This window comes from Orbicella faveolata, unplaced genomic scaffold, assembly GCF_042242905.1.
Source record: "Orbicella faveolata isolate gen_17 unplaced genomic scaffold, um_ofav_v1 contig_34, whole genome shotgun sequence".
NCBI lineage: Eukaryota > Metazoa > Cnidaria > Anthozoa > Scleractinia > Merulinidae > Orbicella > Orbicella faveolata.
In genome coordinates this window covers 8,673,375-8,697,288 of record NW_028301563.1, presented here as the reverse complement: position 1 = coordinate 8,697,288, position 23,914 = coordinate 8,673,375, and the positions used below count along the sequence as shown (strand labels likewise).

The window sequence follows — 23,914 nt, the reverse complement described above, 5'->3', positions numbered from 1 at the left end:
TTAATCCTCTAGCGGCAGGATAAACAGTCCATTACTATATGTCACACCTTTAAAGAAAACCTCTCTGTTGCAAAATTATCACGACTGAATTGCGAATTAAACATTTTACCCTCTAAATGTGGCGTAAAAAGCAAAAAAATACACAAGAATAGATAAAAAGTGATAAAGAGAAGTCAATTCGGGCTGTTAAACGTTTTAACCGTTGTATGGTTCTTATCGAATACTTAAAAGAATTCCATATTCAAATATAATTTTCACGCACTGTGTTCTGATATCGTGTGCAAATTTTTTTCCAGATTCTCACCTGTACGATCAATTGCGTTTTCCTTCAAAATTCGCGTAAAAAAAGTTTCCCCACTGAGACATTGTTCTAGAAAAATATTCTTTCGCTTTAAATAAGAAGATTTTATGAGAGGAAAATGATAGGTAACGCGAATAACTGATGTCAAACTTTCGTCGTCAAAAGATTCATGAAGTTTGGCGACCTACTACACCAGAATAACAAGTAATTATGACAAGATAATTTTTAAGCCTTAAAGGGCGAGACAAACTATAATATCGAGAATTACAGAGACCCCACTCTCAAAAACCCGCAAAAATGTTTTAAGAGCGTTATAAAAGCGATAGCGGCTTGTCTAGCTGATGCTTTGAAGGCATTAACGCAGGGGGGGCTTGGAGGGAACTTCATTTAATGAAGCTTAAAAGTTCGTATCTTGCCTCTAGCGTAATAAATTATTAGAAAACAGATCAACATTTACAAGACTTACCATCCAAACAGCTCAAAATAGCTTTGAGGGAAAAAAGAAGAAAACAGATTCGATAATGTGTTGGGAAGCCCATGTCGGAGTAGCTAAATGTACTTTGAAGGTTTCATGGCGCAAAATATTGGGCACAATATTAAAATTCAAATAGACTGCAGCTGCAGTTGTGTTAATTCAGATCTGAGAGTCGTACATGACAGGTCTGTCAAGGCGCTTAGCAGTTGTTTTATTACTTGCTCTAATGAAAGCTTTGGGCTTGTTGTCATAACGCGGTCAAACTAATATAGGCAAGAACAGGTACGAGCTTAACCTATCAGGATTATCAGGAGAGTTACTTGAATCGTTTGGTGAAAAAACACAACTCGAGCTAATTACTATTGGTAGTTTGCCGGCACAGAACTTAGAGATGCAATGCGTATTGGAAACCACTACAAATCACCATGAATGAGAATATAACATTTGTCAGACGGACAAAAAATGATCTCACATTAGCACGTGCAGGTGGCAACTGTTATAAACAACCGATTAAATTTGGCAGAAATATCAATTGAAATCAAGTAGTCCGACGTTGCGATGTTTCTAACAGGAAAGGAAAGGGTGAGGATAGAGTCTGTTCGTAGGTCAAAGGATGGTGTTCGTTGATTATTAACATTTCTTTAGTGAGACACTGTAATAATTTGTTTCGGCATGCACTTTTTGAGTACCGTATAGTTGCTAATTAAATTCAGTTTTGCGTTCTGCGCTTCACGAGTATGTGTTTCTCAATTGAAGAGTTAAAAAAGCTAGGTATGCTGTGCAACGCGTTGTAGATGTCGGTGTGTAACCAATATAGTCCATATCGCTTGAACCGCATTGTGACTGATGATTTCAGCTGCTTGCGTTTTAACATGCTTCTGATCGATTTTTCGGCTTAGGAACACGGGTTTTAAAAGTATTCCGTCTTTGTTGCTAAGGAACTGTAGTTGTTTCGTCGTGCTGTTGGCCGATCTCTGATGCTAAACGGAATGATGATAATTGCGCTCTTATCGTTTTTAATGCAATTTCCCTTTAACATGCTGGATCTGCCGTCAGTGGCTTGATTGTTCGGGAATCTCTTATCAGTTACGTTTGTAGGGTTGTCGGGATGTGTGATTATAGGCATGAAAGAAGTTTAGAATTGGGAATTATTTCAGGTCCAGTCAGGAATTGACATTTAACAGTACAGTTATTATTTTAGTTATTATTTAGTTATTTAAGTACACGTGGAAGGCAATATTCTACACCATTCACCGGCATTGAGATGGAAGATTGTTTTGCAGAAAAAAAAAACAAACAAACAAAAAAACAAAAAACAAAATAGCAGTTTGATTTAATTAGCAAAGATCAAGAAATCTTCCGGTGATGCCATTTGATAACGGAACCCGAAACTGGAAGTAATTCGATGCAAACGTAGCTACTCTAGATCAATGACGCGAACTGGAATTCTCAGGGGGTCTTGTATTCTGGGGAGAACGACTAATTAATCACGTGATAAGAACCGTCATTGTGTTGGACCAAGAACACACAAATATGACTTGAACAATACAACGGATAAAAAATAAGCATGGCAAGGACCAGGTGAAAACTGCCGCCTACTTACACCATGGGACTAATGTAGGTGAAGCAACTAGGCATTTTCCGACAGAGACCTCTGCGAGGTGATTTTCCGATAATAGTGCAACGAGACAACCACTTGTAAAGTTAACTTATATTCAGTTCACTGTGCATCATTGTTTGATCACTAACGGTCTTTTTCTTTGTTCACACAGATATAAGCATAGAGCTAGACCTCACCAGTACTTCCAAAAATTTTACCTTTTTTTCTGGGTTTCTTTCACGGTTTAAGCAAACGTGGTTAGAAGAGGGTTTCGATCGATGGAGTTTAATTGATAGCTGAGAAGTTTGGAATTGACGAGGTGCAGATGACCGAGCGGCAATCAAATCTTCGCAGTTGAATTCATACTCATTACTCCCACCTATTTGCGCAACTTTAAAATCGGCGGCAGAAAGGATCAGGTGGCCATCAAATGGCGAGCCACCAAAGAGACCGACACTTTTCACAGTGCCAAGCGTGCGAGTGTTTCTATTTTGTCCAAGGTACTATTTCACCTCACACTTTGGTGTTTCGAAATTTCTTTCTGTGTTTGACGCAGTCAACTGTTTTTCTCCGACACGGGCAAAGCCACTCCTCCTCCAATATCCAAGAGATAATGTCAAAGCTGTTTGTGCAAGGCTTTCTTTGGCTTCGTCCAACTTTTCCTGCTCTATTAGAGATATTGCAGCCACGCTACGGGAACGGGAGTGGGTGCCAATGAGGGTACTGGGTATAGATGCTGCCATAGAGTACTTTTCAACTGTTCTGGTGAAGGATGCCAAGCTAGCACTTGAGTAAACATACGATTTGAAACAAAAAATTGCCAGACATTGCAGGTTTATTAACCAAAAGCAAACCAGAGAGGTTTTGATGCCCATCATTTGTGAGGTGACTGGTCCCTGCTAAGGTAAGAAATTGTTACAATTAAGACATTTCTCAGTTATTGTCTCTCATGCAAGTCTATGTCTTGTAAGGCAAATAAATTCAATTAATAAACAGTTGTTCAATAGGAACGGGCCGTCTTTTTTTAACGGGGGGAGGGGGGAGGGTGGAGAAAAAGCCTCTACCTGTTCCTCTACGTACTTGCTTCACTGGTATGTAGCTAATATAGGAGTTTCATCTATGCTATTCTTTTAAGGTAAAGCCTTGTAACTTAGTTCAAGGATGTCGAAGCAATGATAATGGGACTTACAGGGTATATCTTACATCTGAGGACGTTTCCTTTGAAAGCCTGAGATGAGGACTTCATATCACGTGGTCAATACACCTAAGTCGTTATCTACAGGCAAGAGCAATCGGCGTCAATTAGCCATCTTTGTATTTACTTAGTTTCAAAAAAGCCAAAACGTTTTGAAACGGAGCTTTTCGAAAATGACGACGTTACGATAATCATGTGGTTTCCCTGACCGAGTTTTCCTCAAACACAATTCCAAAATGTCCGGCGATGGTTACGTTTTTATATTTCTCCCTCGTAGTGTGATGGCGTCTTAATTTTATGCTTTCCAAATTAACAGATTTCTATGTAAGCACTTCGTTAACGTACGAAGTAGTTTAGGCATGAATGAAAGTTATTATTAAGGTAATTCCCCTGAAATACAACTGCACATAGATTTTTGTTCAACCTTAACCGTAATAGATTTTATATTTTAGGGGTTCGGAAAGTTAAAAAAAAAAACAACATATTATTGAAAATGGATTGGTGTACCCTTGTTCCCAAAAATCTACTCAAGAGTTCCCTTGTTCCCTGAAAATAAACTGAACATATCCCCTGTTCCCTGAAAATACATGCTCCAGTTCCCTTGTTCCCTAAAACTCCTGGGAGGGGCTCAATACTTTTAATCTCATCGTATTTAGTTAAAGGTTTTTGCTTACCTACTTACTTATCAGATGGGAATTAGTGATAAGGGGATTTATTAATGATCGGATGAGATTAAACTGGAAGCAGGGTACGTATGTTACATCCATTTACCCCCCCCCCCCCCCTGGGAGGGGCTCAGTATTACATGCTTGAGGGAGCGTGACGGCACCGCGGAAATACGTTTTTTGACGTCACAGTAACTGGTCAGTGGTCATCACCATCGGGCTGCGTTGTCCTTCGATCGATCAGTTCTCTGAGATCGGTGTTTTGCTTCGTTTTAAGGTTGAAAATATCCTTGATACTTCTCGTTATTGGTGAGCTTGACGCCCTTAAATGGGTTTTTAATACTCAAGCAATGTTCGTAAAGAATAGTGGTACAGGGGAGTCATTTTGTGTGGAGTAATGTGTAGTTTGCTGACTCGAGCCAGCTCGAGCGGACGAAGCGTGGATAGCGTTGCTTCAGCCGCCCTCGCCTCAGAATTGTCAAAATCAACGATGGGTATCCAGCAAAGTAGAAGATTGGTCCTGTATGCAGGTTTTGCAAGGATTTTGAAGACTGGTTGGATTTAAAGTGTAATTTGCGCGAAATGGTTAAGGTACTACATGTAAGTCGGGATCGTTTTATTCACACTCACTTTGCGCCGACGTGTGGTGCTTGTTCATTGAGATTACATTTCCAACGCGTCCAAGAAACTTTGATAAGAATTTGTCTTTAAAGACTGGCGTTTTGGCGTTTCTATCACCTTTCTGACTTTCTGCGCCTTTTGGAACGGGTGAAATAAATTTTTTGTACCTGCCGTTTGCTGTCAGAATAAAACATTTGTTACATTTGTTCATTTCATTCACAAGATATTTCTGTATCATTAAAGATTGTTTAAGCCTACATTCATATAATGGTGGCGTTTGCGAAGGGAGTAGAAATCGAAAATATTGTGATTTGTTGGCCGCAGTGAACGCTAGAAATACTGAAAACATGCAAGACCGCTCAATATGTTCGGTTCATTGACAATTTTTCCTTGCTTGAGGTCTTTTTTGTTTACATCGATTAAATGTTGATAGTACATGGAAATTTTCAAGACCGTTTCCTTGTACATGTATGCACATGTAACTAAATATTTTAAAATGCCCAAACACCTGTATTTTTTTACAAGAAACCGCTTCCACTTATGGAATGTGGTCAAGTTTCACTTCTTTTGATGCTGAAAAGACTTTCAACATTGTAGAGAGGCAGTAATCAACTCCTCAATGAAACCCACTAGTTTATTTTGTTTACTCAGTCATTTGAAGCTTTTCGATTTCTATTTCCCTATCTTACATGTGCATTTTATCAACTTATATAAATAATTGACTGTTGTTGTTTTTCCTTTGATTTAATTTAATTCAGATGAGCTTTGCTCAATCACTACAAAATTTTTACATTGCAATCATACATGTACATATCACATGCTTTGAATCAATATGAAATTAATTATGATCCCCTTAGTAATAATATTGTATCATCCTCCCTTCTGTAAGATTCTTACTTAACTTGTAACCACTTTATTACAAGACATTATAGCACCTGATGGCAATAAATTATTTATATGTAATTATATGTATTTATTTTTTTCCTGTGATAAATTGGCTAACAAGTGGCTTTGTTTATGCCACTGTGTCCCTGAATTGGCTTACTGTCGTCTACAAACCATTGGTAATATATCTTCACTGCATCTAACTCAGATACCAGACACAAAAGCATGTATTAAAGAACAGATACATTTCTTATAAATTAATATTTATTACATTTAGTTCATCACTTAAGTTCTACAACATTGCTTTTCTCCAGTGAGAAATTTTGTGCAAAGTCTGAAGTTGTAAGTTGCAAAAACAAGGTCCGTCAGTAGTTGCGAATCACTTAAAATCAGGCTTTGGTACAGTAAACTGAATGGCAGAAAGCGAGGAAATTAGAAATTGTGTCAAATACACAAGTGATAAAAAAGGTAAAGTTGACTGAAATCTACAGACTCCTTTTTTTAGGTTTAGGGTTAAGGTTAGGCCTAAGGGACAAGGTGGGAGGTGCAGTGGCCTTGTGGTTAGTGCGCTCAGCAATGGATCGAGCGGTCCGTGTTCGAGCCCTGGTCAAGGACATTGTGTTGTGTTTTTGGGCAAGACACTTTTACTCTCACAGTGCCTCTCTCCACAAAGGTGTACATATGGGTACTGGTGAATTTAATCGTGGGGGTAACTCTGTGATCAACTAGCATCCTATCCAGGGGTAGTAGAAATACTCCTAGTCGGTTCATGCTACAGAAACCAAGATAAGCCTGGCCTGATGGGCCACTTGGCTCTATGCAGACTTTATAATTACCTTTTACTTAGGGACAAGGTGCTGCATCAAGTGGGGGAAGGGACAGTGGAGTCAGAACCTCCCACTTCCCATACCTCTATCTCTTGACTCCCACCCTTGTTCGTCCTGCTCCTGTCCCCTGTAGATTAAGAGACTCAAAACACATCCTAGTCATTTAGCTGCACAGTCCTTAGGCATTTCCTTTTCTTTTTTTCCTTCATTTTCAGCCTTGCTACTCTTACCCACATCTTTCAAGTGAATGACCTATGACGTAACCACTGTCAAAGGGTTTCATTTTGAGCCTCATTTTGAGCCCAAAGGTGAATTTTTCTTTGCCCGTCGGTCTAGAAGTCTCTAAAGACACTAAATGAAAGTCGAGTAACATTTTCAGTTCTTGTTTTTGAAAATATTTGAAGCCTTAATGAATGACAAAAATTAGCATTTTGCGTTTCTCTCCGGGCTCCTGCCCCCTATTCTCCCGGGCTCCTGCCCCTTATTCTCCCTGGCTCCTGCCCCCTGCCTCTCCCTACCATCAACAGATGGCTGAATGGTCAGGAGAGGAGTTGCCATATGGAGAGCATTGGTCAGTGTTCTCTCAGTTGGTGTTTTTACAGCATTGATGTGGAAGTCATCCATGGACAGTATCTAAAAGGACTTTTGCTGAGCCAGAATAGAAAAAAATGTACAATAGAAGAAGTTTTCTATTGGGAAATCCAGATAATAGTAATATGTAAACAAATATTAATTTTAGAAAGTTATACAGAGTCTCAGGCTCTAAGGTAATGTGGTCAGAAATTGTCTGGGTGGCCTCATAATCAGAAGATTGTTGTGTGAATACAGGGGGGATAGCCTATTTATAACTAAAAATGAAATTCATTTATTGAGTTTTAACTGGAAGTTGTCATCACCCAGATTTTATGGTATTTTTACTGTCTTACAATAACATATGCATGTATTTTTAATTATCCTTTAAACAGCTTTGTATTCCATGTCTTCTGCCATCTTTAGATATTCAGATGTCATGCACTTCTTGTGGTTTTTTCTAATAGCTAAATAGCTTTTTCTAAACTCTAACAGCTATGCAACTAGTTTAAAATAATTTTCACACTTTAGAGGCGCTAAAAGCAAAATACAGAACTGCAACAATTCGAAATTATGACAAGAAACAAAGAAACAATAATAAACATGAAAATTTAAAATTTTATTTTCGCCAGCCTCAAGCTTCCTGAAGTACAGTGTGATTAAAATTGGATATTTTATGATAAAACAGACCTTGGTGAATTCTTCCTCGAGTTGAGGCCAGATTTTGAACCCTTTTGGGGATTCATTCCTACACTTGTTACACCAACGTGTCCAAGATTTATACGAAGTACTGCTTCGATTTCGGCCAACTTGGTCTATAATTCGGTGATACCGAGTGAGGACAAGATGACCGTGTTTACTTACGTGAGTGCCCCCAATCGAACACGAGCATGTCTTCCCGACGAATTTGATCGAAATGCCGTTTACATACCGATTCATACGGTTAAAGCCCATCAATTCAACAAACTTGAGAAGTTGATGTCCTCAGAACACCGCTACAGCAACATAAAAGCTGCCTAGTTTTAGCCTTAGCGCACATCGTAACGTAAATTGCCACTGGCTCGCCACTTGCGAGCATGTACTCTCACGAAACAACAACAATTTCACACCGTGTGCAAGTTCAATGAGCGGAGTTTAAAAGCTAAGTTTACAGTGTGCGCTCTAAGTTTTGTATCTTTTTGACTGTCGACAAGACTCGCTGCGAAAACAACGTAAAAGTTGCAGACCAGGAGACATTTTGTAGTTTTGTTAAGGTGTACCGCTGACTAGAAAAATACTGTATCGCGCCCCCAAAAAAGTATTTCCGCGTGACTAATGTGCGAGCCTGCGAGCCGGGCCGCAAGTCGCGAGCCGCGAGCCTATTTTTGCGAGCCACTCTAGATTTTTCTGGTTTTTTTTGCGAATTTTTGATTTAACGTTAACGTTTTACCCAGTAAATGCTACACTCGGCAGAAGGAACAGAAATTTTCGATGTTCTTTTCATGCGTGAAATTCCGCGCAAGTAATTTTTCTGTCAGTGTTAAATTTAATTTCATCATGTTTCATCGAACAGATTCTGCAGGTAAGTTTATATTTTCATCTACGAGTGAAGTTTTTGTATCAAATGTTGATTATGTAATATTAACTATTACCCAAATGTCAAACACGAAAACGTTCAAGTGAGGCGAATTCTAGGTAATCAAGATTATACTCTAGAACATTAATCAAGCACCGCCATGAAAGATTCATATATTTGTTTTTTGCTTGCCAGTTGTCCATTGCTTTGTCTCTCGGGAAACCAGGCTCTTAATTTTTTTTAATGGTTCCCCGGTAAAATCGAACGACAGGACGACCGCTTATTTCGAGCAATTCAATAGTTTGAGGATAAAACCCATCCGCCCGGCCATAAAACAAAAACAAAACAAAACAACAACAACAACAACAACAAAAAAGCCGAAGTTGGTTTTTAACCATATTTACACATCAGTTTCGTTTAAAGTTTGCTTAAATCCCGACAATCTCGCTGGAGTATAAATCATTTATGTACTTCATTGACCCTTCATTTCGCTATAACGCGAAACTTCGCTCAGTGAAAGTCAGTACAATTTGCCCAGCTGAAAAATATCACAACTCCTTGCAAACTAATTAAAGAGTAGCAAAAGTTTCCCTCGCGTCCAGCTACCAAAGTCTGGTAATTCAAAAGCAAGATGGGAAAAATGTCCGTCCTAAAATATCTGCGTAATTGATAGAAATAACTTTTAAAAAAGGAACTCTCCATCACCAAGCTCACTTGCTATGCTTAAGTGCACCGACACATGAAGACTGCGGGTGTTTTCCATTATGCCAAAAATTCCGGACGTTTCGGTCGAAAGTCAAATGGGAGGGTCCGTTTCGGTTCCCTCCGACCTAAATATTGCGGTCGGACCGGTCCGACCGAATTTGCCGTTCCATTTTTGACAAACCGGTTCATTGCCCTACTTCTCTTCACTTATATTATGTAGGGAATTCTCAAAAAGGAATAAAACATAAGGGCATTATGCCCGTTTTTGTTTTTTTGTGTTTTGTTTGTTTGTTTGTTTGTTTGTTTTTTTGTGGGAATCTTTCGAGGCTCGCAAAAAGAGACTCACAGCTCCAGGCTCGGGCTCGCAGACTCACAAGTCGTTGTCCACGTTAATTTCCGCTTTACATTGGCGAAGGTATTCCCAAACAGCGGATGACAGTCTTGTTCGACCCTTAGCCTAGAACTGTTACGAACCCGCTGACAGGTCCACGAGTCGTGTTTATAGTCTGTGCAGTCTTTGAAGAACGCACAGAAGGAGCATCGAGAAAGCATCGAGAAATTAAGAAATACCGCCGGGGTAAATACCGCCATGACTGTCCTGTTGAAGTCAGCTGGCAATGTAGGTTTCAAAACTGCAAGTAAGATTACCTCAGCGTCTATTTAAGGTATCTATGGGCGGAAACAAGCAACAGCCGGAAATACGCTAGTTTGCGTATTTTTAATGATAGCACAAATGTGTGACACACGGGGCAGTGTTGTGTTACGCTTCAACCAAGGGACTAAATAAAGGTCTAATAAGCATAATTTATGCAGAGGCAGTACGTCTAGTCTGCGCTTATCAGTCCGGAATATCCCGATATATTAGGACAGCCATGACGTCACGAAGCTATTGTTAGCAGGGAAAATGGCGGACTTTTCATGCGGACAAAGAAAGTATGTTGTTTCCAGTCTCGCATAGACTCTAGCCAGCATTAAACGGGACTTTTTTGCGACCAAACGTTGAGAAGGAGAATAAGCGGCCTTTTTGGTAGTGAGAGAACGTGAACTGTCTTCTAATCATTCAGTTTTTTTGGTGTCAAGCGACGATGTACACGCGATTTTGTGGTCAAATATTAAGAGTAGGCGTTATTTTCTAGTATTTGCGTATTTTTAATTGAGCTGTTTATATTTTTTACTGGTTCTAGTGTTGTTAAAGTTTCATCAGGCCAAATTCCACGGTTGCAAACAACGCCAGTATTTTGTAAACTCTCTTTGAATTTGAGGCCCTACAAGTGTACTTGAACCGCTGTTGTTATAAGGCTTGAGTAATGCATTGTTCCTTCATTTTTATGACAGTTGTTTTCAATTTTTCTCTCTTAAGTACATGGAAGAGCATACTCGACTGCTCGAGGCACTTTACCGAGTTTGTGGGGAAAAAATGGAAAAGAGAGGAAAGAAGACGTCGCTAAGTACGCGGACGAAATTAAACAAATTTGGGCGGGAGGTCTCCGTGTTGGTGGATTCACCAAATGTGTACCCCAGTTGTATCACTGGAGAGCCAACAGCCTGTTGAAAACCACCTGCAGCGCAGAGGTGGCAGCGAAACAGACAAGCCAGGGGTAGTGCAGTGATTCCCTGTAAATGATTCTATCGGTATCCCAAGGAATGGCACAAAGGGTAGAGGAGATTGTTTGTGCTCATTTACCAGACGTTTGAGGGCCATGCAAACATTTAAGTTAAGGTTTGTAGGGGGCATTGTACTCTTTTTTGGCATTTTTTTAAAACCTATACACACTGCAGCTGTTCCTAGTAGATGATGATTCTTTTCACCTCCCCATGAAGTTTGAATGTACCAGAAAGTAATATTTTTGCAAAATAATTATTATGAAAGCAAAGACTGAAAAAGTACAAGAGTTTAGAATGTAGTGTTGAGTGTTGAACGTTACTAATTGTGAAACTAATGCAAAACATTAATTGATTGTGAACAGGAAACATTTCAGTTTGGTTAAGAATATGTAATAAAAAATAGAAAACATATGAGTCATCAGACCACTTGAGGGCACTCTCTTAATTATTTACTGAGAACTAATGTGGTAACTAAATTCAAAATAAATTCATATTTTAAAACGAAAAATACATTTGTAATAATATTGACATCTGTGAGCAATGTAATAATCTTCTAAGCGCTTGTGATTTATTTCAGGTCCTGCATTCTGCCAAGAGGCAAATTCAAGGTTGAGAGTACGTAAAAAGTGAGTAAAATAAAATGGATTTTACTTTCAAGACTGAGTTTGTTTTGTATCAGTTTAAATAAATATATAATAAAACCTTAGAACATGTGGATGGATTGTCAATGCTCCATTGTCAACCTGTCCAGGAATTATATATTGGATATTTTTGGGTAAATAACTTGTTAAAGTCAACAATTATATGTAAACTTTCATAATTTAAATGTGGAAATCAGACATGATATCTTTTAGCACAGCAACAAATAGATATAAGAAATATTTGAGATAAATACCAAAATGGAGAAATTTCAGATTTACAAAGAATATATTAACGGAATTTTTGACTATCTATGCATCTGACAACACTATTTTTCTAGCTTAGTTTATTTTGTATAAAAGAACAAGAATGTCTCACTCGTATGCGTTATTGAAAATTCTGCTTCAATTTTGATTTCATTTCCTCGATTTAGCCAAAATGTATAACATTTTGGACATTCACAATTTATCTTTGCTGGCATATAAGAACACGCGCGTGCTGTCGATTTCGGCCCAATAATCCCTAGATAAGAGGAAAGCCTCAATTCTCATATCGATCATTTCTGTGCTTAGAAAAATGCAGAGTAAAGATGCTTACCGATTGTACCGTCTTTTTAAAGAATGATAACTGCAGCTCGTCAAACTTAGCCCGCATTGCGTTCCGTAATGCTTCCTTCGGTCCGAGGATAATCGTTATCTGGGCGGAATTGTCTGTGACATGGAACGCGAACACAAACTTTCCTTACATTTTATTATTTGGACAGTATTTAACCCAATTCGAGATAAATATACACCTCCTGAGGGCCCGCGTTCATGGCATTGGAAAGTATGAGCGACTCTCTTTGTCCGCCATTTTGAATCTCTTGGTTTGTTGTGAAACACAACACTCCAGCCAAAACACGCGTTTCGTGACAACACAGCCGTCCTAATATATCGGGATATTCCGGACTGCTTATACCATGTGGCAACGAATCAAATTAGCATACCACACAGATACCCCAACGCGGAAAATATCATGCGGTTATAGAATCGCGCTTTCAATTTGATTCGAAAGGAAAAACACGCTCCTCGGGCCGTTGGGTCTTTTTAAAGGTAACATTGAATAACACTGAGTTTATAGAGAGTACAAAAAGTACCCTATTAATTTTAAAGCTGTACCACTGTTCTTGTACTCGAGAGCGAACTTTGGGAAATGATTCCCAAGCTTAAGGTACATTTCTCTAGTCCTACGCAACGCTGATGCATTTGTAGTATTGAAGCGTTTCGCTCGAGTAAAACGTCTTCTTTCTTTCATTAGCTGTCAGTTGTTTGGTTAAGGCAATTCTTCGATCATATACCCGGTAATCGGGTACGGCTTTTGCATGGAGTTGCTTATAGCCTGCCCGCCGGTCTGAAATTTTGACACATTTTCCACGGAATGCCATATTGAAGCTCTTAAACAATCTATGATTGTTTGGAAAATCTAAGGGATACCGATTTCGTTTTTGGTTTCCTATTTAATTCAGAATTTTCTGAGGTTGAGTATGAGTATACTAAATTAAAATCGCCATGTCCTCGGCCCGGCCTATTCTCGACATCTACAATTTATAGTCGGAGTCATAGCCCGAAATTTTTGTACAATTTCGACGGAACAACTTAGCAATGGGACCTCCTGAGATTATTTTACGATCTTTCAGAAATGCCAAGCGATTCTCAAAACTGTGGACGAATCTTCGAAGCAATCGCTTCATGGTCATTTGCGTCAGACTCACTTTGATAAAAGATTGCGTGACTTGCCCGTGTTTAGTTTGCTTCCGTTTCTTTTGGTATCACAAGATCACAAACCTTTATTGTTTTCATTACATTCCATGTTATCTAAGTATCATAATAATTGGAGACCTTAGTAAGTTTTGGTTATTCAAAGCGCGACATGTCAGGGGAGATTTTCTCTTTTCAGTCCTCCACTCCGATGTCGGCCACCATACCGCACGATTCTCGGAATCGAAATCGAAACCACTGCATCACCATAACAGAAAAACCACATTACGTTTACGGTGTATACTAGAGAAATTTTAAAGTTATATCATTGATTCCCCGATTAGTCCTCGTCGTTTTTCGAAGAGTCTTCACCTATCCGGCCCAAATACCGACTATGTTCTTGAGTAATCGCTGAATATCCTCTCACTGCTGGAGAAAATCATCGTCAAAGCTACGACTGTCACTCCTTCTATACTACAAGTAGGGAGCTTAATTGAGAAAAGCACGACGGCAACGGCAACGGCAACGTCGCTAAACAAAAGGTTTAATGAGGATAACAATGGCTGTGCACGTGCGTTATGATTCTTGGTGCATTTCTTTGCTGTCCTCTGCAAAACAACAACGTGAATGACCAAATTCTGCGTTCTCTGTAGAACGTGAACCACGACGACTAATTTTTCACATTTACAGTATTTTTGTAATTCCTTGCAAGAGATCTCATCGATATGGAGACGGTAGGGCAGCCTTGAAGCAGTGATATCTGCGAATGTTGTGTGTCTAAAGAAAGACTACTCTTAAAGAATGAATTCTTTTTTTAATGATGCATCCGGTAACTAATTAGACTCCTTATTTGTATATGCAGGATTCGCTGCATGCAGATGAGCATTCGAAGCCAGGATCCAAGTGAGAGAGACAAAACCACCAGCTCCAAAATACGCCTGTCTCAACATGTTTTGCTTTGAATAATACAATATTGTTCCCCGCGTTATTTCGTCAAAGCTGTTGCGAAGCATTCTGAGTTCATCATATCAAAGACTGATGACCAGAAAATCAAGCCGAGCATGTTTTGCTGTAAGTTGGCACCTCGAAGACAACGCAACCTAACAAACAAAGGATTGACAGTCATGTTAATCATCTTGCTCGTAGTTCTTGTTAGTCTCCACCTGGTTATTCTTCCATCTGCGAGTGGTGGCTATAATGACGAGTGTTATTTAACTGATGACAAACGTCAAAATTTGAGGATTATGGTGCAGAATATCTCGAGGGTGTTTGACAAGTCTGGTGTTCAGTATTGGCTCGACTATGGTGAGTTGCTGTTTATGCTTCTAATTAGAATAGAATTAATTGTGATATTAAGGTTACAGTATACCTTCGGGTCGAAAATTTTCTTCAAATTTGGATTTTTGGGTCAAAGTAGTGGTCGAGGAATAATCTCTAATTCATGACAAAAAAAATTGAAAAAGGCTTAATATTGGCAGACAAATTGCGGTTTTACGCTTCACCGGAAGTAAAAGTTTACCTCTTGATTGACAGCCATATGGTGCGTATGCAATCAACCGAGACGATTTTCGCGGGAATTACCTGTATGGACGTCACGAATTGACTACTCAGTTGAACAGCATAGTTGTTCTGACTACCCAGTATTTTGGGTATTAGGTGTAACTCTATTAAGTTATAAGTAAACATAGACCACGTTAAAACCATGGACCAGTTCGAAAAAGCCAAAACAGCAAAGAACGAATGAAAATACATCAATGAGTGAAGAAGCGAAAGTTCGCCACGCGGATGAAGCTATAGCTATCGAATAAGGCGGGCAAAATATTCGTGGTAAGAGTAAAAAAAGGTTCTGTAAAAATTTCGGAACTTGACAGCAATAACAGGGATGCTAACAGAGACTCTTCTGATGAGTCCGATATCGGCGAATCGCCGGACTCATTGAGACCATTTGAAATATCATTCATGCACAGTTGACCACACACAGTTGCTCCCGCGCTTTCTTTTGTTTGCTTTCTTCGCTCAGTCACTCTAGCGTTCGTATCCTTTTTAGTCTTCCCCATTTAGCGAGACCAGCTTCAAAAAAAACCGAGCTACAGAAAAATTATCTCTCCGCCTTTGGTTCCTTGAGCGCATTGCGAAACACAAGAGCTTTTTAGAGATTCGCGCGTAAATTTCACAAGGAGGTTAACGGTAGTAAAATTTTCCTGCACTGATTGGCTCAGTTATCTGAGAACCCAGTTGAAGGCGTTTGTGGGCGGAGTTTGTTTACGAAGCAGAAGATTTTTCTTAGAGCTGTTTTTTCGAATAAATTTTTTTTTCACTTGAAGCAAACACTTTAAAGAGTTACAACTCAAAGGGAATTTGCTCAATTGCCCTCAAATTTGGGAATTGTTAATTTCGAAATACCTTTTCTTCGAGAGCGATTTTTGTACGATCACTCCACATTTTTTTAATCCTATTTCGAAAATGTTCTGTAACTTTTTACTGCAATTGAATATGCCAAAACGCAGACACGTTTTTTAAGCGCTTTGGGCGGCGAAACCGAGGAAAAAAATTAAGTTGGCGAAAAACGAAATTCGCTTTGACTTGTAGCTTTCGAAAGGTGATTCGGGCGCTCGCATTCAGTGGTCGTGAAAAATTCGGAAATTCAATTTATTCAAAATTCTTGGTATAGTTTGATAGCCAGCTCTATAAGCTTTAATTTGTCGAGGAAAAGGTTGTTGTTTTAAGCTTTAATTTGATATAGGGGGTTTAGGTATCTACCGCTTAAACTGCACGCGCTACATCGCTTGCACGCGAGACACCCCTGAAGATATACTGTAACCTTAAGACCTTAAGATACGTTCGCACGTACACGTGTATGCTTTATTGCTACTTATTTTCGAGGGAGTAATTTTGCGAGGCCTAAATTTGTCTATAAAATACGCGAAAATAAACTAAATTTCGCGAGATTTGTCAGAATACTGATCTTTATTTTATAATGAACATTTATACTTAGTTTCAGAATTGGCGCAAATGATTATAGTTTTCCTCATCGATAGTTAATTGCATTGATACTTGTTCGAGTGTCAAATATATGTTCAAATGTATGATCTCTTTCATATATTCACTTGTAGTCTTCACCACCTATGGGTATATTACGAACTCACTACCCAGTTGGCTTGATAGCTCAGTTGGTAAAGCACTCCGCCGGTACCGCAGAGGTCATAGGTTCGAATCCCGTTCAAGTCTGAACTTTTTTCAGGCTTTAATTTCGCAATAAATATAACTGCGATGATCAATCATATCTTCATACCTTTCTCCGCAGTTCAAATTTATGATCTTTCGTATATTCACTTGAACACTTGACTAAATAAAGCAGAGCTATACAGAATACAGGACAAAGTCTATAAGCCCTTTACTAGTGACGTGAACGTGGATTAAAGGAGAACGGAAGGCTACAGGGTATAATTTTTGAAATGATCTGAAATTGTAGAAAGAACGTAAATTACAAAGAATCGATTGAAAAAAGTTCGTATTTCAGTGCAAATCAAATAGAAAACTAAGAGTACTCGCCAGAATTGAACATCCGCCATTTTGTTAGCATTCTCTTCCGGTTACTTCCAAATAAGGATTACCGTCCGCCATCTCGTGACGTCAAAGCGCTCAAGCTTTCTTTCCTACTTTGCGTGCTCGCCTCCGCGTGCTATGTTTTGGTGTTCTCGCCCTTCATTAGTCGTGATTAGTCGCGGATTTTCGCAGCTATATTGTATATAGTTTGGGACAACAGAACGCTTGATAATACAGTTACAAAATATGGCTGAGTTTGAACCCTATTCCTTCGAACCCATGCGAAATTTCTCGGATTCCGATGGAGAAAATACAGCTGACGGCCAGAACGAGCTTGCAAGGAGGGGAAATACCTCTTGGTGTAATTGCGAGCATTGTGAAAACTGGGAAAATCAGCAGGAGAGAGAGTGCGTTTGCTGCCAAGAGATCGAAGAAGCCATGACAAAAATATCAGGTGAAATATTGTTGATTAGAAGGATAATAAATTTCATGAAACGATTCATTCACTGTTTTGATTTAGTCCTTGTATTTTCGCTTATGAAAACCCAGCCATTTGTTTTCCATTTGTCATTGCTGCTTTTTTATTTTATGACTTAGATTTAGAGGACGATCCCCTATTCGCTGTATAAGTCGTCATCCTGATTTCGAAACTGAATGCTTGCGAAGAGAAGTGTTGGAGACGGCCATTGTTGGTTTGAGTCAGGCGCGTGGCATACGAGCGCCACGGGAACTTGCTAATGTGTACGTACCACATCTCCAACATTGTTAATCGTTTTGCTCTTTTCCTGGGATGATGTAGATTAGATCAATTTGCCACAGGCACTCTGTATGTCACAAATTCTGTAAGGATGTTAAAACGTTTAATTGTCATTATAATACAAGAATCAGTTTGAGATACTTGATTAGCCCTATCAATACTGCAACACAATTTTGAAAGATATAAGTAGCTAAACTACACGAATCGTTTTAGTAACTGTAGACTTAGTGAAAGAATTATTCGTTCATTGAACTCAGTCGACTACATTTTACACACACGGCCATTGCCTAAATTTCCTGTAGGTTCTACGAAATGAAATTAATAAACAGAAGCGACTGACAGTTCTGTGTAGCTACACCCCGATCAGCGGGTGATAGCAAATTGTCACGGCAATTGCAATGACCTTTCAGCCTTCCTTTCCATCATAACTTGAGCAAATTTGAAAAGATTTTGCAATACACGTTTCATTCGTATGTTTTCTTTTTGCAGCAATTATCGTTACGCAGCTTACCACCAGTTTACTTGGTGGGTACATGACAGACTGGGGAGATACGTGAGAAAAGTAATCCCTGCTTGTGTAGTGAAAGCAATACGAGCCGTGTATCCAAACGCAGATGGGAATTACACGGGCTTTCGCACCCATGATGAAAGTTACTCAGAAGTGGAATTATCCTGGATACAGGAGATTGTTAGAAATTAAATATAAATCATTCAGTTAGTTTCCTGTATTAAAACGAGATCTGTGCTTCTCTAGCAAGTCGTTCTTGGGTGGCCTGTGGGTTGGAGCGATGTTCGCGGCGGCGGGTTTGGGAGGTAGCAGGGGAACTTCAATGTCACCTTTCTTGAATGCAAGGAGAGAAACCATTAAATCATTTAAAAATGCGTACGATTTTTCCTCGTATTGCGGCTTTGCAATCCACCCAACACTTCCCTTGGGGGAGACAAATTTGTGTTTCTTTGCACCCTCCTTGGTTTGGCCTTGGCTCCTTCCTACATTGTGGTTGTGGTCAAGAACAGCTAACTGGGTGCGAGCCCTCATGCCATCATATGAGTAGTGCTGCACTTTTTGGCAGTACTTCTTTGCCATGAGGCCATGGTACATTTCTAAAACGCCAGTGTGGATAAACTCGGCTAGCATGCCGATGTCGTTTAGAAGCGACTTGTTCAAGGCTACCTCCTTCAGGGTGTCATGAGCAGGGCTTCCAACCTTTAACAAGTCTTTCCTTCTCTCTGTTTCTCTTGGGATGGGTGGGTGTGCACACTGGTGGAAATGCTAACATCCGTCCCAGTGGTGGATATTAGCCGTGTGGTAAACGATGGATTTCCATCGTTCCACACAGTCGGTAGAATTGCCCTGCGAGGTTTTTGCACACCACCAGAGGTGAGTTATGATGGAGTGTATCCAGGGTTTCAATGTCGCACATGGCTTTGATTGAGCCTTTTTGGATAGCTTCTTCTGAACAGACTTTGCTAAATGCCAAACATCGAAGTTGTGTTTGATGTGCGGCCTCTCTTTTTTCATGTGCGCTCTGACTTGCACGTGCCTACCTGTAGCAAGCTTTGCAATAGCCACTTGTTCCCGTTGTAGGTGATCTAGGCAACGTTTTAGGCCCTCCAGCTCCATCGCATTTGAATTTTTGACCTCTGTTACCTGGACCAGAGAGAAGTCAAGAACTTTAGATGAAGCTGTGTTCACAATGCTGTACGTGCCGTATTTAGCCGAGTGGCCTGGGCTGTCACAGCGACCATCACCTCCTGCTACAACCTCGGTGTTTCTCACTTCGTTAAGAATATCCATTTGATGCTCAGCAAATTTTTTGTTAACAATGGGGAAGAGGTACTTTTTCTGAGTAGAGCTAAAATTTCTCAGGCTAAAAAATTGGACGTTGGTTGCCTTTGTAAAATTAGCAATATTGCTGTAATCGTTGCCGGTAAATAGAATTCCAGCGCTGAACAGCAAATTTCCAGCGGCCATTGAACTTACAAACGGCTGTGTTTGCCATCGTAATGGTTGATCACAGCAACCAAGGCATTCAATAGTCGCAAGAGACCCCTTGGTTTTTAATGATGCTTTTTCCAAGTTCCGTCCACAGTTTGGACAGTGCACGTGACGAGAAAAAAGCTCTTTTAGTTTGCTTTCAAATACCAAGAACTTTCGCTCTTGGTGAAGATCACCGCAATCTTCGTTAAGCCAGTTCGTGGACTCCTTTTCCTCGTCATCGTCACGAATTTCAGTTTTTATATCGAAATCCTCGTCTTCAAAGTCGAAACTTTCACTAAATTCCCTAACTTCATAATCACTTAGGTCCGACATGTCCGATTCTTCATGATCTGAAACATCGGATGGAATCCACTCATCTTCAATTTCCTCTTCTTGGCAGTCAATTTGAGGAAAATCCGATGTGTCAATTTCGGAGAAATCCAACGTCCTCTTGCATTCTGGAAAATCTTTGCCAGAAACCCTAGGGACTTGCTTAGCGGGCACAACAGGGGAATCACTTAAGAGGGCGGCATAGCTGTGGTCATTCGCTACAGCGTGACGAACGTCTGCTAAGGGAATGGATTTAAATTTATGAGGTGAATGCACAACAAAAGGTAAATCTGTTTGACAAGCTTGGTCCACCATTGTTATTTCAGTGTCAGTAGAGGCATCCACCAAAACTATCTTTGAAATAGGTAGTTTTCTCCTCTTCCTTTGTGGTTTTTCTTTGTCACCGAAAGTCTGACTGACATTGTAATCAGGAACCGCAGAAGTCGTGACATTTGCATCTTGAAAAGGCTGCGCGACTTTCGCTCTGGATTGGCCCGACTCTTGCGAATTACTATCACAAGCATCCAGTATTTGATTGAGGGCCTAAAATAGCAAATACAATTTTGTGAACGAAGGATAATTTGTTTAAAGCTTGCTTGCCAGAAAAGTAACACGGCGGCCAAAAGGTCACGTCAGGTCATATCAGTAGAGTCAGTTTTATACCGCGAATACATGACTTACCTCTTCGTGTAGAGCTCTATTTCTTCGGCGCTCGCTGGACGGCCTTAGGCTTAACTTTTTTGTGTGTTGAAACAAAGTTGGAACGGCATCCTCTTTTAAGCGACGTCTGCTTAAATTGTCTGGCAAAATATCTAGCGGTACTCACTTGCAAAACACGTGGGCTCAAAGTGTTCGGAACAGACGTGGCAGTGCTTCATTTGGGGCAAATTTTCTCTCTTTATCTGAGCAAGCCATTTGCTTAAAAGGCCTTTATCTTTTAAAGGAAGGCGATGAAAGTTTATTCCTCTTTTAGAATCTCTAGGTGATCTATTGGAACAGCCTACGGCAATGCAGTGAACCATTTTCCATCCGAGCAAAAAAATTAAATTTGGCGCGAACGCAAGTGAGCGCAATGACGTCATGCCATGCAGCCCAGCCTTCAACATGGCGGTCAAAATGGCGGACCTACATAGTATGAATGTCGTGAGCAATTTTCCAGTCAAAACGCGTTAAGAAAGGACAAATATGGACAAATACTGCAATTTTTACTCAAAACAAACTATTTGCTCTGTTGCAAATATGCAACGATAACTTCGTTTTTTACCTTCCGTTCTCCTTTGATAAAGAACTAAATAGCAGGTATTAGATTACGGGTGATTCATTGCCGCGAAAACACTTTTCGCGGGTCTGTAATTTTGCGGTTATAAGTAAGTAACTCGTATTCGTTTTTAAAAAAAGGCGCGAATTATTGTTCAAATTAAAAGACGATTTCTTCTTAGAGAATACAATTTCCTCTCAAAATGGCGGCAATGAGCCAGCGCGACCGAATTTATGAGCACGGAAATCTCTCTCCGACCAATTCAGAGGTGAAACTCTTAACACGTAGAACCGTGGATTTTCCAAACAAAAAGCAGATTTGCGGTGATTTACAGGTAGCTCCGAGTAGTGTCAGAAAAAAAAAATTCACCATTTTCAACGGTGTTCAATATTCAAATAATCAATTCATTAATGTAATATTGAGGGGTACGCTAATCCCTTGGTTTTACTTTTAAAATTCGCTTGGCAAAATAGAGGTTTTGTGGAAAGACTAAACATGCAGTAATTAACGGATTCGTTTAGCCTGTATTATTCAAAAAAAAAAAAAACGTGACAGCAAAGACTTAAGATTACTTTTGTTGGTACTATTTCGTTTCAGGAACCCTTCTTGGTGCTTATCACACGGGAGACATTCTGCCACACGACCACGACGCAGATATATCATTTATTTTAAGAACACAGAGCATAAACGCCTATTCGGAGTTGACGAGATCAGGAATTAAAGCAAATGGTTTCATGGCAATCTTTGGGAATGCGACCGCTGATTTCGTGAGGTGGATACCAGCAAATAGGACAACTAGCGCCAAAACAGAGGTAATGCTTCACAAATTCTATCCATCCTCGTCAGGGGACAACTTCATTCTTAAATACCATCATACCTTGGAGACGTTTCCTGAGTCATGGATCGTGCCACCAGCGAGGATCAATTTCCACGGAGTCCATGTCGCAATTCCCAACTCCCCGGAACGCTTATTGTCTTTCAGATACCCTTACACTTACGGACTATTTGGGTTTCAATTTCCATACAAATGGAAGTGCTGGGTGCCCTGTCTTTTAAGAGCAAGCAATGGATGCTAAAATCACACGCAGCGGAAAGTTAAGATGTTAGTGAGTAATAATATTGTGTGGTACTATTGATTATATTGGTTAAGTGTATTAAATGAGTGGATGAATCTCTAGTGTGTGACCATTCAAGTGTAGGCTATTGAGCTGTACTTTCATGTGGTACTGTTTATTATGCGGTACAAAGTGGTTATAACTTTTAAGGTAATTCCCCTGAAATAAAATTGAACATAGATTTTTGTTCAAACTTTGTCCAATGAATATTTATTATATGAGAACTTAACTTATAAAATAAAAAAGGGGGTGCCCATGCTCGTTAAGGAGCAGTGAGGCATTGAAAATGTCCCATTTTAGCGTTATTTAATGTTTATTACAAGAACGTATTCTAAGTTATTGTAAACTCTTTCTGAGCCCAGACTCATGAAATTAAACACGCCTCAAACTACAGTCAATACTTGTGTCGAACACAAATAAACCTTTTCAGTTTGATTATGACAGACAGCTGAATCCTTGTTAAAATATTAGAACCAAATTGCCTGTCACGGCTATCAAACTGCAAAATAGAAAAGACTACAATGCAGCTGCTATTTTTCTTATTTATTCAATTTTCAAACATAGAAATCAGATGTTTTTTCTAACGCAAAGCTAATGATTAGCTGATTAAAATGACTAGAAAAAAATGCCCGAGCTCGTTAGTGAGCTATAGCCATTTTTCAACTGACAGAACTCAATATCAAAGCAAATCCGCAATGTTTTCAATGTGCGCGTACACGAACGCGCGCTAATGACGCCATAAATTATGCGCAGTAAGGGCGCGCAATACAATACAGGGGAATGACCTTAAGTCTGCGATGAAACCTTAGCATGTGACCATACAAATGAAAGCTATTGAGCAGTGCTTTCATTTGGTACTGTTTATTATGCCGTACAAGGTGGTTCTAATTTTTAAGTCTGTGGATGAAACCCTAGTGCGTTACCGTTCAAATGAGACCGACTGAGTAATACTTTCATGTTGTACTGTTTATGCTATAAAAGGTGGTTTTTTCTTTAAAGTCTTTGGATGAAACCTTGGTGTGTTACCATTCAAATGAAAGCGAGAAGTACTTTCATGTGGTACTGTTTATTGTGCTGTGGATGAATTCCTAGGTTATGACCGTTCAAGTGAAAACTACTGAGGATCACGTGTACTTTCATGTGCTACTGTACTTTGCATCAGGCGGTTGTAACTGAAAGTCTTCATATAAATTCAATAAAATATACAAGATAAGTCAATTTTAAAACCGACCGATGTTTTGTAGATGTTATAGTTATTGCTTTTTTCTGTTTTTTTTTTTTTTTAAGAGGAACTAAATTTTTTCAGGACCTTTCTTAAAATGTGATTAACTTATTTTATTTGTTGTTAAAAATCTAAAATAACATGCTGTGATTAGCCAAAAAGTAGCGATGCGTGATGTCCCATGCAAGTTGGATAGGACCGATGTTCTGTAGAAGTTCCATAAATTATTTTGAGAGGTGCTAAGTATTTCTAGGACCTACGCAAAAAGATAATGAATCAGTGATTATATTTGTAATTGAAAGTCTAAAATAAATTGTTGCGATTAG

The 23,914-nt window shown here is 39.5% G+C and overlaps 1 protein-coding gene, 1 long non-coding RNA gene and 1 pseudogene across 8 annotated transcripts; 2 read left to right on the top strand and 1 right to left on the bottom strand.

Annotated features, from left to right (window-relative positions):
• Window positions 1–9,722: 9,722 nt before the first annotated feature.
• Window positions 9,723–22,559, top strand: LOC149104597 (ribitol 5-phosphate transferase FKRP-like). 6 transcript variants are annotated; one of them, XM_089270961.1, is made up of 5 exons: window positions 9,723–10,332; window positions 10,760–11,119; window positions 11,582–11,630; window positions 14,242–14,684; window positions 21,849–22,559. In XM_089270961.1, the coding sequence occupies exons 4-5, from the start codon at window positions 14,441–14,443 to the stop codon at window positions 22,325–22,327; spliced, it is 723 nt and encodes a 240-aa protein (XP_089127087.1). In that variant the 5' UTR covers window positions 9,723–10,332; window positions 10,760–11,119; window positions 11,582–11,630; window positions 14,242–14,440; the 3' UTR covers window positions 22,328–22,559. The 6 variants fall into 6 exon arrangements, with proteins under 6 accessions (XP_089127087.1, XP_089127089.1, XP_089127088.1 ...); XM_089270963.1 differs by having other exon boundaries at window positions 9,723–10,429; XM_089270962.1 differs by having other exon boundaries at window positions 9,723–11,119.
• Window positions 16,555–18,565, top strand: LOC149104599 (uncharacterized). Of its 2 annotated transcripts, none has more exons than XR_016201222.1 (2): window positions 16,555–17,379; window positions 18,172–18,565. It is a non-coding gene; the product is annotated as an uncharacterized LOC149104599 (long non-coding RNA). The 2 variants fall into 2 exon arrangements; XR_016201223.1 differs by having other exon boundaries at window positions 17,523–18,565.
• Window positions 18,398–20,803, bottom strand: LOC149104598 (uncharacterized; annotated as a pseudogene).
• Window positions 22,560–23,914: the final 1,355 nt, after the last annotated feature.